The sequence below is a fragment of the Acomys minous genome (assembly GCF_964271855.1).
Source record: "Acomys minous genome assembly, chromosome: 4".
NCBI classification, from domain to species: domain Eukaryota; kingdom Metazoa; phylum Chordata; class Mammalia; order Rodentia; family Muridae; genus Acomys; species Acomys minous.
In genome coordinates this window covers 42644552-42661470 of record NC_140486.1, presented here as the reverse complement: position 1 = coordinate 42661470, position 16919 = coordinate 42644552, and the positions used below count along the sequence as shown (strand labels likewise).

Here is a 16919-nt window from a genome sequence, read left to right as displayed (position 1 = left end):
AGTTATGAGATGAGTTTCATATGTACAGGCTGGCCTGGAACTCAGAAGTTTACCAGCCTCTGCCTTCCAAGTGCTGAGATTAAAGGCATTGGCCACCACCACCCGGCCGAGTTGAGTTGTAATTTTTAAATTCTTATGAATAACACAAGGTAAAAAGCTTTTTTAAAATAAAAAATGCAGTTTGTTTTATTTTTCATAGAAACTAAAACACAAGAGTTTGTTGATTGCTATATTAAATACATAAATTATAAAAGAACCATTCATAAAACTTTACATACAATAAATGGGTTTCAATCTCTATGGCGATACATACAAGTCCATGTCCTGTGAAGTTCGGTTAGTTACTCTGTTGCAATCAGTCAACTTCCACCTCTCATTAGTAAGCAGTGAAGTAGCCTACAGAGTCATGCTGAGAGGGCGAGAGCCCTCAAGAACACAGGTGACTGTAGGAATGCTCTGGAAACAGGCCCCTTCGCTACACTGACTCAGCAGACACACGAGGAATTGTGCATTCAAACATGTTCTCTCTAAACTTAAGTCCCCGCAGAATTAGCACTGTGGGTGAGATCATGTGCCAAAACTTCCTGAAATGCAATTGTAGTTGATAAAAACACAGGACCTTTGACATATAATAATTATATTGTAAATTGTTCTGGGTGTTTCGTTGAAATTCTAGGAACAAAAATTTCAGGCTTAGAGGACAGGGTCATTGAAAACTCACAAGCAACAGGAAATAGTGGTAATGGATGGAAGGTGGGTCAGCCGAGTGGAAGAGCAGCCAAGAAGGGGTGAGTATAGACACCATATTCTAAACAAAATCAAGTTGCCCAGCAACATCAGAAAAGCATCTTCTCTAAGTCCTCTGCTCAGGTCTGAAGTACATATCTGTTAATGCCCGCACCATCATACTATGTACAGAATACATATATGTGAATATGTACATCTTGTATTTATAAGTATTTAGATTTTGATCTGCCTTACTGTAGGGAGATGGTATAGTTAGCAGGGAAAATAGGCACATTTTTGTGAGGTGTCTGTCAAACTTAAGTGACTGCAGTTTCTAACAGGTTCCAGATGTGCTTCTGATTGAGGAATTGGATCATTCACTCTTTAGTAAGTTTGCGGAGTCTTTATGTGGGCAAAGAGGACGCAGCATTGTTTGTCTGCACCACTGCCACCCTGCAGGACTGTATATAACAAGGATGGAAATGTGATGAGTGTAAAGATTTTAGTACACAAAGGCAAAATAAGATCAGAAAGGTTCACTGGGCCAATTATGTGTACCTCTGGGTTTGACACATTAGACTGAATGTAGAAAATTATTATCCGTTTTCCTGTAATGCTCACTTACATGTATCTATTAAAATGCAATGAAGACTTGGATGCAGGCTCTTCCAGGAAGAAGAGATTTATTTAGGAAGAACTCAGCTGATAAAGCCAGGGGTGGAATGGTAGCCTGCCTTGCTCAGTTCTGAAATGGAATAATAGATTTTGGCCCTTGAGGCATTCTGAGGACCAACTCCACTCTTCCACCATGTTAAGTCCTCCTGCAGATATGTCTGGAATCCAGTCTCCAGGAAGTATCCTATATGAAAATTATAAAGCAGTTGGAAATAAGGAGATATTTTTTCTATGTCCTTTGGAAGTCTATTGGAAGAGGAGCTTGGGTCTATCCTGGAGACATTAACTCATTGCATATATAGCCATTTGAAATCTATTCGAGTTACTGACACTTCAAAAGTTATAAGGGTTTTTTGTCTGTTTGTTTGTTTGTTTTGTATGGTAGTCAAATTTAATCCCTAAAACCTGTTAAACTACTAGGGCAGGAGTCTGGGAAGATACAGCTCTGTGCTGTATAAAATGCTCAGGCACCTCGGTTCAACCTGTAGCACCACTATAAAAAAAAGAAAAGAAAAGGAAGAAGGCGAGGGAAGGGTGGAGGGAGAGAGAGCAGATAAACTCACAAACGCAATGGTAACTCCCAAACAACATATCTGAATCTTACTATTCTTATTCTAGTACACACCAGTGTGTGTGTGTGTGTGTGTGTGTGTGTGTGTGTGTGTGTGTGTGTGTGTATTCCATTCTACTCTTTGACAAATAAAATGTATGCAGCTATGTATTTTATTATAGAGTATGCTGGTCATCTATTTTGATGTAGCATCACAGAGATGGTCTAGTTATTTAAATATCAACACATAATCAACAGATATTCTTTTTACAGTTCCCATGAAAACTCAGGCAAGTTAAACTGATGAACATCATTTTAAAAGAAGGTGCTAATCAATTACACTGAATATATGATCATACAGCTTTTTCAATGAGCTTATAGAAAAAGTTAACAATCAATAGGCAGAGGAAAAATGAACAAGATTTATTTAAAGTAAAACAACAAAACAAAGCAGGTTGGAATAAATCAAATACTGCAGCACAAATGATTTGGCAAATTTTATTTCTTCTATGGCAAGTGAAAACCCTTTCTGGCACCAGTGATGCTTTGCATCTTTTAAGCTGGGAAGAACCATATACGTGCATAAGGACTTCTGAATTGAAGAAAAAGATCAAAGCAAAGTGTATTCTTTCATTCTAAAAGCCTTACTTTTAGCAGCAATTCAACAGATATGCCCTAAGTCAAACAGTATCTGGCATTACTAGTCTAATTCTTCACCTGAAATAAAAGTTAAATGGCATTTAAAAAGAGACAGTGAAGTTGATGGCAACGTTTTGTAGAATAGTTATCATACAGGGTCTGTGCATTTCTCTTGAACTACTACAGTCAATTTACTTTAATTAATTATTTAATTAATTAACTTTACATCCTGCTCATAGTCAGTCAATTTCAAAGAAATAAATACTTGGTGAAGGAAGAGTAAGTGAATGAACTCTTACTGTGATAATGACCCCTAAATCTCTAACCAAGTATGTCTGGATAGTACAGATAGAGAAATTAAAAGAATGAAGTAGGAATGATCTTTTTTGGAAAATGAGAAACAAAGCCATAGTAGACCTCTCTGTCACTAATGATACATTCTTTTGGCTATTCTGAGTGCAGTATGCAAGGAAGCATTCATTTAGATATGATCCTATTTCATGGATCCATGAAGGAGCAAAAGACACACCTGCATTTTTTTCTCAACACTGCTGTAATTGTAGACAGGGAACCCATTGAATTAAAGTTTCCATAGTCTAAATATTACAGCATTCATTTTGAGGATGATGGCCAGAATCTGATAAAGATGTCACCATTTAGCTTACAATCTAGGGAATTTTCCTTGATATTCTTGATATTAAACAACAACAAAAAAATGCACCTCCTACCCTGCCCCTGCTAAGTCTCAAAGATGATCACCCAAGCAGCTGCTGCTCTCAGAGACTTCGGTGCTGGTTTTATGCAATGCAGCTAGCAGCAGGGAAGCAGATACTGCAGATGACTAACATTCACAATGATTTAGACACAGTTCTCTAACATGAAAATTTACCCCATCCGGTTACTTGATAGAGAAAGCCAAAAGGAGAGAAAGAAGGCATGATGGAACAGACTAAGTATGGATTTTTCTCAGGTGGGCCCCATAGTGGTAGGTGAAGCATAATTAAAAGCCGTTTGTATACTTCCAGACATGATGGAGTTAGCTGGGTGACAGACGTAGTAGAAGTACCCTGTTTCACATCACCCGCAGAATGAACCTGCTAATTGCATCTGGTCTGGGTCTTACCTTAGTTGCACAAGGAATCCATTAGGATAGTTCTGTTTTCTGTTTGTTTGTTTGTTTGTTTTAATTTTTGCATTAGGACACATCATGTGACATTCCTTGAAAGAGATAATCAAGCTTCTTAGTTGCTTTCTGTTCTTGCCAATCCAGTCTTGAAGGGTTGGCTGTCCTTTGATCATGATGGCGGGGTTTCGATCGACAGCGTGTTTATGTAATCAGGAGATCATAGGAGGTGCTTAGGATTGAAATGACATGCTCTCTGTCTTATTCAATGGTATGAGTCAACCTATTTTCTATAAATGATTCAACATTGTGGTTTTTGAGTATCACAATTTATTGCTAATAATGTCCTAGGTAGCTTGATGGGGGAAGCGTCAGTAATGCTATGCTGTTTGAACCAAACTCAAGAACTGTTTCATTATACAGTCAAATAATACAGCATTTATAACAGTTACAAAGCACTTTGTGCCACTTTAAGCACCTCTTGTTCCAGAATTGCAAATAAAACCGTATTTAAAAAAAACATTTAATCCCCATTTTGCAGATGAGGAAACTGAGGCACAGAGAGGTCAGTGACTGGGCTAAATACTTGGGTCAGCATTAAATACAAGGATAGAAATGTGGGGCCCCAGCATTCTTTTTCCTTTCTTTCTTTCTTTCTTTCTTTCTTTCTTTCTTTCTTTCTTTCTTTCTTTCTTTCTTTCTTGTAGATTCTTCAGTTGTTCTGGCTTTGAAAATGCCAGTGAGAAAACTGAAGGAGAATATGCTCAATTCACATATGGAACTATTTGTGTAGCATTTGATAGAAAGAGTTTCGGGCTCCCTACACACATTTCTTATGCATGGGAATTCTAGCTCCAGGGGGGAAAACATTGAATATCTGAAAAATTGAGGTTGTCTTTGTTATCTACAGGAAATGAGGTGTAAAATCAGCTTTTCAGGAGCATATATTTACTGTCAGTGCTGAATGCAAGACTCAGTAGTACATGACTTAGGAAAAGTACGACTCTTCTGTCTGCCTATACTAAAGAACTGCCTTGTCAGTAACGTGTCACCTTTCTATAAAAAAGCAGAGCCATCTTGTCATTGTCTGCTACTTCATAAAATATTGTCATTGTTCTAAAGGATGGGAGTTCAGATTGCTCTGGGTATTACACGGGATACTCAATATCCACAGCTGTCTGGCAAACCAACTGCCGGCAGTCATACTTGACCTACAGTCACCTCTGTGATGTTTTCGGATAGCATACTCATCTGCAGGTAATTTTAACATGGAACTGGAGGATGCGGAGGTGTTCTCTGGCCCTGGCTCCCTAGATAGATCTTGATGTTCTAAACAGAACTAGTTCGGGGAGTTTGTGACGTGTGGGTAAAATTTTCATCATTTCCAATATGGATGAAGCCAGTCCATCCACGGTGCAGAGATGCAGGTGTGTGATATGAGGAAGCATCAGATTTCCGTTTGTATCCTATGTTACACTCCCCAGAGTCCTTTGGCTTGGTTGCTTGTAGGGCAACTAGGATCCACTTCTCATCCACAACTCCAGCTTTTCGAGAAACCAAATGGAGAGTGCTTTTTCTTCCCTCTGCATCACAGATGTCTGTGTTCCTGAGTTTAAAACAAGCATAAAGACAGAAAAACAAATCCCTGTAGTAAGAAGCCAGACTTTTCAAATGAAACATTTTATTGTAAATAGCTCCTCATAGTGATTCCTCGTGCTTCGTCCCCCACCCACCCTTGTCTTTTGTTTTTTGCTTTTTTTTTTCTTTTCAAACTTTTGCTTGTATTGTTCTGTTTTTTTTTTTTTTTCAAAATGATGTTTATTTTCAGGAATAGTGTTTCCATGGGGTGTGGTGTTACATTAAAATGACCCCTCCTGCACAGCAGGAGTTCAATGTTTCATTGTAACTTTGGTTCCATGCCCAAGACACATCTTCTCTTGATCTGCTGAAACTGGTTCCATTGATGGATTTTTCTCCTTCAGACAATATATGTTTATAGTTCTTCTGGTTCAACACACACACGGTTCATTAAATGCAGCATATAATGTAGATTTTTTTTCAGCAGGGTCATTATAAACTGTCAAGTAAGAGACCTTGAATAATGGCTTTAAAGCACAGTCTTGGCTAAAGAGTCATTCTTAGCTTCTGATTTCCCTTACATCGGTGTAAACAATTTTGCCATCTTTGAAGATTTAAAAGCATTTGCGTTCTGGGAGTATGATCCGTGTACGTGACTTTTCTATAAGACAGAGGAAAAGAAATTATTAACCGTCATTTATGTTAACAGCTACATCCAAAAAAGCAAACTTTTATACAAGGGAAGTTTTGTTTAGTCTCTGGTATCAGAACCAAACAGAAACCCCCCAATAAATCTTAAAAATAAGCATAAAAACACTTTTGTTCCTGTCTATGTTTTGAACTGAAAACATTTTAAGAAAGTCATTTAATATCTTGAGGCTTAATTACTTTAAGATTTAAAAAAATAATTAGTTATATCCTGGCTTATTGAAATAAGATATATACAAAAAGTTAGCAGTTTTCATAGCAAGTGTTCTAACCTGTTAGCTATTATCATTATTTCCAGATATTATTTTAAAGCTACTTTACCTATAACTTTCTATGACTTTCTTTTATGGCACACTTCCTATTCTACAATTATAACACCCTGCATGTTTTCTCACCCTAGGGCGAAGTTTCTGAGGATTCCGCAGTGCAGACGTTTTGGCTGACTCTGAAATGTCTCTGAAAAATGACCTGTGGCCATGGGGGTTTCCCTATTCTTGAATAAGTGTCACCATCTCTAGTTTCACTTGATCAGAACTCTCGTTTACAATGTTCTCTCTTCTAATGGAAGCAGAGAAGACACAAGAGTGCACACTGTCGTGCCTTAGGTAAGGACAGGCCTTCGCCCTGAATGACATGGATAGAGAAACAATCCTTTGTTTGTTATCGTAACAAGTTATTCAGCTTCCCTAAGCAGCAATTTTTCACATCTAAAATTAAAAAATGAAGTTATTGATTATGTAGAAAGACTATGCAATTTCCTCCAGAAATGTTGACTGATAGAAAAGGAGGGATCTCATATCTCAGTCACACTTTCAAATGAGCCCATAGAGGCTTACTAAGCAGACAAAGAAATTCCTGCTGTAATTACAAATTAGACATGTTTGTGATGTATGTTTGTGGGAACATCTTGTTCCAAAGTCTCTGTGAGATGGGGATGGAGATGGACATTCACAGAGTAGGTGATGGGGAAGATGGGCAATGAATGCGGGGTGAATTACAATGGGAGAGGAAAGGCCCAGAAGATAGGTAGATGGGTAAAAGTACTTGCTGCATAAGCTCAATGACCTGAGTTGGGATCCCCAGAACCCATAAAAAACAGCTGGATGTTGTGGCACCTATATGCACCCCCAGCACTCCTATAATGATATGGGAGATAGAGACAGAATTATCTGGAGTCTCACAGACCGTCTAGCCTGGGGTTCACAGTACAGCAGCAGAGAAAAAGAGAGATTTTGCCTCATCAAGACAGAAGGAACACACACACACTTGAAACAAACAAACCAAGGAATGAATGAATGAATGAATGAATAACCAAATAGACAAATAAAAAAAATACACTGGGGACATGGTGTTCCCCAGAGGCATTAAGAGATTGGTGATGTGTGCATGGGATGAGATCTGACTTTGTATACATAATTCTTTCTCTCCCCCTGTTTTTTTTTCTCCTCTCCTACCCTATTCCCATCCTCATCCCCCAATGTCTGACCACAGCCTATCAAGTCTCATGTGGATAACCTGCATCCTCTTCCTCTGTGTTCCCACAGGGCCTCTCCTCCGAGGGCCTGTGATCAACTCTCAGGCCCTAGAATTCGTGTCAGAGGCAGTACCCTGCTATCCCCTGCACTTCCCCATGTGGAGAACGGGCTGTCCATCTGCTTTACATCTGAACAGGGGGTCTAGGTTCACCTAGGACATTGGAAGCAGAGAATCTTCCCTTGTTTTTTAGAGGAGAAAATTGGAGTGGGATGAAGGAGTAGAGATGGGGGCAGAAGTGTCATTATCTTTGCTTGTGCTTCCACAAAGGATGACCTCAGCCGGAAACTCTGGGCTGTAGCACCACTAATGGGAGCCAGAACAACACTGGAGAAGGCTGGTTCTCAGATAGGCTGAGACTAGCACACTTCAAAGACCTGATCAATTGCAGTCAATGAAATTGGTTCAGTCATTCAGAAGCATGATCGCTTTTTTGCTGAGCCCAGCAGAGGGAAGGAAGGCACGAGATCTACAGCTAAATCATGACCCTGTTCCTCCTCAGGGGTATCTGACCTTGACAGTGATAGGAAAAAAAAAACAGACAGGAACTTAAGTCAAATCTATTGAAATTTTAAACTGGGCATAATTTTCAGGTACTAGAAGTGAATGGAAAGTGGGCACAGTGAAGATTTGTTTAAAGGGTGAGGAAAGAAAATGAAATTAAACTGGAAGATGCACTGAATTCACATTTACACTCCAGTACAAGAGCCTAAAATGACTCATTTATAAGAATAGTATTCTTGCAGCCAGAGAGATGGCTCATTGGTTAAGAGCATGGGCTGCTTTTTCAGAGACCTAGATTTGATTTCCAGCACTTACATGGTGGCTCACAACTGCCTGTAACTCCAGTTCAGGAGACCCAAGCCCTTTTCTGGCTTCTGTAGATGCTGCACACATCCAGTGCACAGATACACATGCAGGCAAAAACATGCATACACATAAGATACAGTGATATATTTTTTTAAAAGATAATATTCTTCATTTCCTAGCAAAGAGATCTCATCTGAATCTATACAACTATGTTTTAGAGAGACGGTTGTGTATCTGAATACATTTAAAAAATTACCTCCCAGAGGAATTTGCTTACAATCTTTCAGTTCATATTCTCCTAGAGATTGTATATTCTGGGTCAAAGGCATATATCGTTTTCACTTTCTTTTCTGTTTAATTTTGGCCATGACTGTCCTTATATTCATGATTCTCCTGCCCTCACTGTCTCAGTGTTGTGACTGTAGCTATGTATTACCCTCACAGGCTATCATCTCTGCCTGTGATAGTTAGCTAGATAACACTTGTACTTAACACATCAGTTTTAAAACCAGTTACTTTATAAGCAATCTCCTAGACTTCAACACTTCTATAAATTAAGGGATATCTGTAAAGGAAATTGTTATTGCTGTTGTGAGGCCGGGTGCATTAACTGAATAACTTCAGTTATCTAGAATCAGAGTGAGCGTGACAGGGATTGTTTAAAGCAAGAACTTACAAGTTCTGAGCGTCACCTTCCTTCTCTGGAGCACACCAGTTGCAGCTACCTGATTTGTGACATTAGTATCTCTCTCTGTCTCTGTCTCTGTCTCTGTCTCTGTCTCTGTCTCTGTCTCCCCCCCCCTCTCTCTGCCCCCTCCTCTCTCCTTTTGAGATAGGGTTTCTCTGTGTAGCCTTGGCTGTCCTGGAACTTGCACTGTAGACCAAGCTGGCCTTGAACTTAGAGATTCCTCCCTGCCTCTGCCTTCTAAGTGCTGGGACTAAAGGCATGCACCACTACCACCCAGCTGACTTTGGTATATTTATTTATTTATTTATTTATTACTTATTTTATTTTTATTTTTATTTTTTAGTTTTTTTTGACTTTGGTATATTTAAACAATATTTTAATTGATTCTTTACTACATGTTTTGATAACATTCAATTTTATCCTTCAAGTCCTTCCATACCACTCCTCTCCCCACCTTCCCCAGCTTTTGTTCTCATGTGTTTTTTTCTAAGCCCAGTTGTTCTGCTCTTGGATAGTGCCTTTCCAGTAGAGCATGTTGACCTACCCTGCTCCAGGCCCTCAAAGAAAACTGCCCCCTTCCAGCAGCCATCAGCAAGCGCTAAAGACTGTCATCCCTCAAAGGCACCGCCATTTGGAAACCTAAAGACGGCTCTCACACTTTTTTTTTTCAGACTCAAATGCAGTTTATCATACAATAAACTCATATGGTATTCAATAAAAGACAGCCATTGTTACCTCTATTTTACTGATAAAATGGCATTGAGGATTGATAAGTAGTTGATCCCCAAAGATGTGTTTGTATGTGTGGAAACATACAATATTGAATTAAACCCAACTGAAGGCAGAGGGTAGAGGCTTCCTTGACTTTTCTACTGAGAATTGAGGTGATACTTCCACAGAATGGATTATTATCCCATAAAATGCGTGAGGGAATTCAGTAGGTTCTTTTTGCCTTTCTATTCCTTGTCTTACATGAGGATACAGTGTCTCTTCAGAGCATACAGCCATGTGTCATATGTGAAGAAGAAACTGAGCCTTCCCTAGACATAGACCATGACAATGACAGAGTAAAGACTTCCTAGCTCCCAAACTGTGAGAAGTGACTCTTTAGTTTTTATAAATTGACCAGTCTTGAAAAGTTGTTTTTAAGTGTGAGTGCAGATCCACAAAATAATAAGGTGTAATAAGATAATGGCACTTATTATACAGGGCGTTATTAATATTGAATTAAAATTTGGTTATGAGCCCCCTCTCACACCCTTTTTATAGCTGAGGCTAGAGATTGAAATCAGGGTGATGTAAAGGCTAGGATGATGCACTTAAAAACTCCGGGGGATCACTTGAAGTACTGCTCAAAGAAAGCATCCATAAATATGAGTCACTTTGCTTTAAACAATATATACCTTCATATGTAAGTTAGTTTTGGTTTATGAACAGAATAAATTATTGACTTAGTATATACAAAATCATCTGTAGTGTGACTTTACTACCTGTGAACAATGTGGTCATATCTTTTTTCCTTCTTTCTGTCTTTTTCTAGACTGCTTTGCAGATACAAAAACACCATTCAGTTTTCACTACCGCTGTATTTCCATAAATTAAGACAAGATTCTTTTCTGAAAAGAGGCAACTACTTCTTTGGATTTAGGCTACACTCTGCTTGGAAATACTGAAAGTTATACTATCATAGTTATATTACAAAGTCAACAAATGGAATAACTAACTTTAAAAATACCAGTAACTAAGAATTACAAACTTTTAATTATTTTGCAAGCAATTTGGTAAGTATTTTTTATGCATGACATCACTTAATTCAACACATTACCATATCGACTTAAAGACTCATGTAGGTTAAATCCATTGTCTGGTGTAACACTTCTAGTCAGTGGGGCAGGATTCACACTGTAACTAACCTCTGTAATTCTCAGCTGTAATTCTAAACCACTCTCATTTTCCCTGTACACATGTTATACTGACCAGATTCATCCTCACATTCGTTTGCTATTGTCTGGTCACATTCATCTTTCATTTTCCAGAGAATGACCAAGTCTCAATTGTGTGCTGTTTTGAAGCACATATATAACCTTGAACATTCCTGAGGAGAACGTACCAGAAACCGTGGATGTGACACAGTGTGATTTCACAAGCCAATGGCTGAGTGACGCGTGAGGCGGCAGAAGATGCCGTGACTGTGCGACTGATTGTGAACGTCCTTCAGGATGGATGCAGTAGATGTTCGGCTATTTGCTGATTATGTGGAGTGAAGTGAGTGTGTCCAGACCCTACTCCTGCCAAGTACAGCTGCCTGTTAGCAGACAGTCACCTGATGCCACTTTCCTGACTGGAAAACAGGAGTAAACATGATACTCACCTTGGAGAGTGGTTGATGAGGATTGAAAGCACCTGTTGCTTAGAATCACTTCTGGTACATGACAGAGCGAGTGCTAGTAATAAGAAGCTTCCCTCCTTCCTACCTGGCATTTGCCAGCTTGTCTTTTAAATTACCTTATAGCACTGGCTCTGTACATATTTATCAGCTCTGTTTATTGTTTGCTGACCGTGGCATCCCATTAGTGCTGTGCCACAGGTTTTTCTTTCTTTACAACCCATGTTCTCCCTCCCTTTCTAGGCTCAGTCTTCTTTGTGTGGAAAAATTGTTGCCAGAAAATGCATGGTTTTTAGCCTATGGAGAAAATCTTTTTTTTTTTTTAAATGAAGAAAATCTTTTATCTTTTGGAAGAAGAGCTGAGGCTAGAGGGCTGATAATCAAAGGGCATAAACTTTCTGAACCTTTTATTTGGCTTTCTTAACATTGGTTCATGCTAAAGCGCCCACTTCCTCGTTTTTTCATAGGAAGACAATGAGGTTGACATTCATGGGGAAGGGAAGGTAACGCTCTTGTATTTTTCTGTTTGCTAGAAAAAAAAAAACTAATATGAAGCCTAAAAGGGAACTCTGCATACTGTGACTTCATAGATCATCAAAGTCTAAGCAGTCCGCAGAGAGTACATTTAGAATGGCAGGGGCACCCTCGTTTATAAACAGTAGTATTGAGATCTGCTGTTTCCATTGCTGAATGCACATCAGAACCCCCTGCTAAGCTGTGAACTGCAGACCAGTCTCTGCTTTCTGTCATTCCCACCTTCCACCAACTCCATCAGCTCAAGTGGCCTGACTCACAGAGTGCTGGAGAAGGCTACAGTGTCTTGTCATTTTCAGCAGTGAGAAGCACGAGCGAGAATTACTAATGCAAGCGCTCATCAGAGAGAGACTTGGTAATGGCTATCCTAAGGCTTCCTTTTGTTCTTGAATTGATGTTGAAAAGTATCTTGTTTTTAAAACAAGACCCAAGTCCACCTAACATTGCTGCTTTTCTAACTTCTGATGTGGAAAGATTGGGACAGGGTTTCAATAGTGATCATGACTGGCTTATCGGAGTCTTGGGATCAGCATTTTCAAGCTGGAGAAATGCTAAAGGCACAGTAATATTTTCTCAGTAGGTGGATACAGACACACCTTCTTCCGGGTGATGGACAGCCACATGAGCACACTAGGATTCACAGACACTGCAGCTTCTCAAGGTTATACAATAAATGGGAAACTTCCATTTTACAATGTATGACGTTAAGTTTAAAAGTAGTCAACCTGGATTGGACCCACTTCTCATTTTATGCCTAATTAAATCATTTGGTTTTGAAAAAAAAAATACCAGCAAGATGCAGTAACAACATGTAACATCCTTCTTATCAACTACCTGTGAGAGCCGCTTTGTCAAGTTTAATGGAATCTTACCTTTCAGAGGCACCTTGACATCAAGGCCATAGAATGAAGGCAAGAGAGAAGAACAAGAATAGAAACAGAAACTGCAGAAGAAAAAGAAGGAGATTATGTAAATCTGAACTTTCACCAGCCACTCAGGTAGCACAAAAACTTGGCTTTCCACATTACCTCATTTCAAAACACCATACCATCAACCACGTGACCTATTGCCAGCGCTGCGCCTCTAACATGGATGCACACATTTTAGAGTGAATGACAGGGGAGTCTCACAGATAACTGCTCTCAGCTTTAGGCTCCGAAATGTATAGATGAGAAAAAAATAAGCACAGAGTAGTAAATCAGAAGTCTAAGTTCATATGATCTTGGGGTACCGTGAGAATCAGGTGTCTTGGGTTGTGCTTTACCTTTCACATCATCTCCCCTTTGCAGGGAGAGGAGGGAATTTCAGAAATGCAACCAGAGACACATGCTTCTCAGTCTCTTACTGCTTAACGTGTCGGACTACAGGGCCAAGACCCAGCAGGAAGAATATTAAGGTGCAGTATGCTAGGTCACCATCAGCGGGACACATCTCAGAAAATGGGACACTATTAGGAATTATGTAGGGATGAAGAGCATAAATTGGGCAAACCTTATGCAAATTTATTTATTTATTTATTTATTTATTTATTTATTTATTTATTTTGGAGCCAGGTTTCTCTGTGTAGCCCTGGCTGTTCTGGCCTCACTTCGTAGACCAGGCTGGCCTCAAACTCACAGAGATCAGCCTGTCTCTGCCTCCCGAGTGCTGGGATTAAAGCCGTGCACCTCCATGCCCTGCCATGTTGTGCAAATTGGAATGTATGTTCCTCCTACTGATATGGAAGAGAGTTCTATATCAATGGGCATTTCACACAATGAATGAGTGATATTCTAGCTGCCCTCACATTGAGATAGACCTCTCCATATTTGCATTATAAATAATCTAATTTGACCTCTTTAACAAAATTCTTTACTAGAGAGCAGAAAATAAGATGAATAAACTCACACTTATGAAGTACTGGAATAAAACCAACTACATATTAATTATGAAATGTCATAGGCTAGATATGTTTTCAAGCATGGACTCTTTAGGCAGTCTATGTATATATCACACCACTCTAGGACTATACTATGAATACAACATATTGCAATAGAGTCCTGAATGGCAAATGCTATTTGCATAATTCTTTAATTGCCATCTCTTATAAGGTTCTTGCAACATTATTGGAACAAAATTATAAACATAATATGCTAAAAACTATATGTTGATGACTTATTTTACTTTTATATTATATTTACAAATATATGTTAATATCTTATAAGTTGATGGCTTATTTTATTAAAATGAATACTTTCTTTAATAAAAAAGTATTTCCCTTATATTTTCTGGGTTTTTTTTGTTTTTGTTTTTTGTTTTTTGTTTTGGTTTTGAGACAGGCATTCCTTGTGTAACAGTCCTGGCTGTACTGGAACTCACTTTGCAGACCAGGCTTGCCTTGAACTCACAGAGATCTTGCCTCTGCCTCCTGGGTGCTGAGATTAAAGGTCCAAGCCTGGTTTTTAAAAGTTATTTCTGGAAGATACACCCATAACTAGAAGACTAGAGAATGAGTGAGGATGGGGGGCTTCTCACCGTTTCTTCAAGAGAAGGTTGGGTGTAGGAGCTAAGCGTGAAGAGACGGCGAGTCACTCAGTCTGTTACAACATTCCTAGCTCCTGCAGTGTCCTGGGACCTAGACTCAAGTCACCTTGGACTCTCAAGTTGATTTGCCAGAGACTGGTTGGTTCTACATCCTTGGGTAAGATGTTTGCTTTCTTTGATGCACTCCTTATTATATAAATAAAAGGGACCATGACATCTGCTGTGTCTCCCTCATGGAATAATTGTAAGAAGCAAAGGAAACAACAGTGGGAGTGCACTGGCCACATGAACTGCTCTGTGCGGTTGAAGTTTGTTGGTATCCCCTGATTGACGCCAACTGTATGCATGGAAGTGAGCTACCCCAGGCACTGTGTGCAACTTGAGTAGGCTTTCAAGTATTCCAAGAGGCAAAATGAAGAATGTGCTGGCACAAAGGTCTGTTAGTTGTTTTATGCTGGGAAGCAAGTGGGAGTGAGGTCAGGTGACCAGAACACCCATTACGAACTTCATTTCCCACCCTACCTCTCTCAAGAGTCAACTAGCTTTTTATTTAAGCAGCTCAGTTCACTACCTCAAGACAATATTCATCACTAATTGCTACGTTACTTTGTTATTCTAAGTGTCTCAGATGTTTAGGTTTATAAATGCTATGGACAAAATAACTGTGAAACATTCACATAAAATTCTGACAGCTGATATAGTCTTAATTCCTCTTCTCCAAAAATTTCCACAGGATCTATTTATACAGGAGATGAAGTGGTGATCCTAGTAGAATTACTCCACTTTTGGAAGCCTCCTTTGAAGGGACTTCATAGCACCATAAAGTTCCTGCAAAGAATTGCCTCAACTGAATCTTCCTGTTTGATCCAGAACAAAGGGAGTGTAAACACAGAGCCAGAGCAGACATGGTCACTAAAAATATGTCATAAATAGGAGACACGAGGTGTGTCCCCCAACAAATGGGGACACTGGGAGCAGCCCCTGCCTTCTGTGGATCTTTCCACCAACTGCAAGGAAACGAAACATACTTCTTATGTCACTGTAATTTACTTTTGCCTCACTCGATCTTGAAGAAAAAATGGTCTGAAATAAGGGAAGTTCAGATATAAAATTCTCTCTCTCTCTCTCTCTCTCTCTCTCTCTCTCTCTCTCCCCCCGTCCGTCTGTCTATCTATCTGTTTATTTATTTTGGTGTTTCAAGACAGGCTTTCTCTGTACAGCCCTGGTTATCCTGGATTTACTTTTATAGACCAGGCTGGCCTCGATTTCAGAGATCTGCCAGCCTTTGCTTCTCAAGTGCTGGGACTTAAGTCGTGAACCACCATCCCTGGCTTTCAGAATACTTTTAAATTTGATCTTTATTTTCCTAATGTTTCCTAACTTCCATATGTGACTTCATTCCTCATGGAACCCATATGAGGAGGTCATTGTGCATGTCGTCATTCCCGTTTTATAGAAACAACTTGGACACAAAAGGTGTAGCCACTTACCCCATGCATTTGGGGAGGAACTCAATTCTAACAATCGCAGCAATGGAAGATGGTTTCCTGCTGTTTTCTTGAATCCATTGGAAGTTGCTGCCAGACAACCAACCTAGGGGTTTGGGTAACTACTTCTAGTCCATGAGACAGGGTAAGTGGGAAGCAACCTAGCTGCTCTGTCTGCATTCTCCAGCAGAATGCTCCTGGCCTGTTAGGCAGGACAGGTCTTTGCAGAAGGCTGAGCATTTCTCTTCTGTCAACACACAATTATTCCCAAGTGCCCTCTGTAGAGTACCGCTATTTATTTTCTGGAAACACAGATTCTCTTGGAAGACATTTCTCTTTCTAAATACTGGGGAAAGTGGCAGGTGCACTCACTGCTGTCACCCTAGGCTTCTGCACTAAGTGTTGAAGGGAAACAGAAGCCCGAGGATGAAAGGGGTGCTTATGAATAATGGGAAATATTTTCAAGTACTAAAATATGTTTGAAAGAAAAAGAAAAGTAGAGCAAGTTTTAAAAGAAATTAAGATGAGGGAGGCAGAGAGAAGGGAATCAAATCACACATGGTTAAAACAAAACAAGGCTGCTGACAGGACAGCCTTGCCCCAAATCCTGTTGTTCAACTGAAGGTGGGCACTGCTTTCCTTGTACCTTTGTCTGCCTGTGACAGACACAACAACCAAGAAGAAAGAGAAAGGACAGAGGTGAAACCAGCAGCACCTCGAGATTAAACAAAGTAGACACTGAGTTTAAGGCTTACCTTTTCTTCTAAGTCCTTTATCTGCCGCTTTTGAATGTCTGTTTTATCTTCTAGGTCACGGATTCTCTGAATAAAATAGGGGGGAAAACTTTTAGATGTTAAATTGTAGAGAAAATTGATCAGCCAACAAAACAACACTTTCTATGAGAACGTTGGTGTTAGTCCCAGTGGGTGGAAATAGCACAAGGGATGCTTTCCCCTATC

The 16919-nt window shown here is 39.5% G+C and overlaps 1 protein-coding gene across 5 annotated transcripts in view; it reads right to left on the bottom strand.

Annotated features, from left to right (window-relative positions):
- Positions 1-2359: 2359 nt before the first annotated feature.
- JAKMIP2 (janus kinase and microtubule interacting protein 2) overlaps positions 2360-16919 on the bottom strand; it is a 158476-nt gene continuing 143916 nt past the window's right edge. For all 5 annotated transcript variants that reach the window (XM_084779101.1, XM_084779100.1, XM_084779104.1 and 2 more), the window contains 3 exons: positions 16716-16781; positions 12823-12893; positions 2360-5952 (listed from right to left, as the gene is read on the bottom strand). In XM_084779101.1, the coding sequence (XP_084635227.1) occupies positions 12843-12893; positions 16716-16781 (117 nt within the window). In that variant the 3' untranslated portion in view covers positions 2360-5952; positions 12823-12842. The remainder of the gene's footprint in view (positions 5953-12822; positions 12894-16715; positions 16782-16919) is intronic.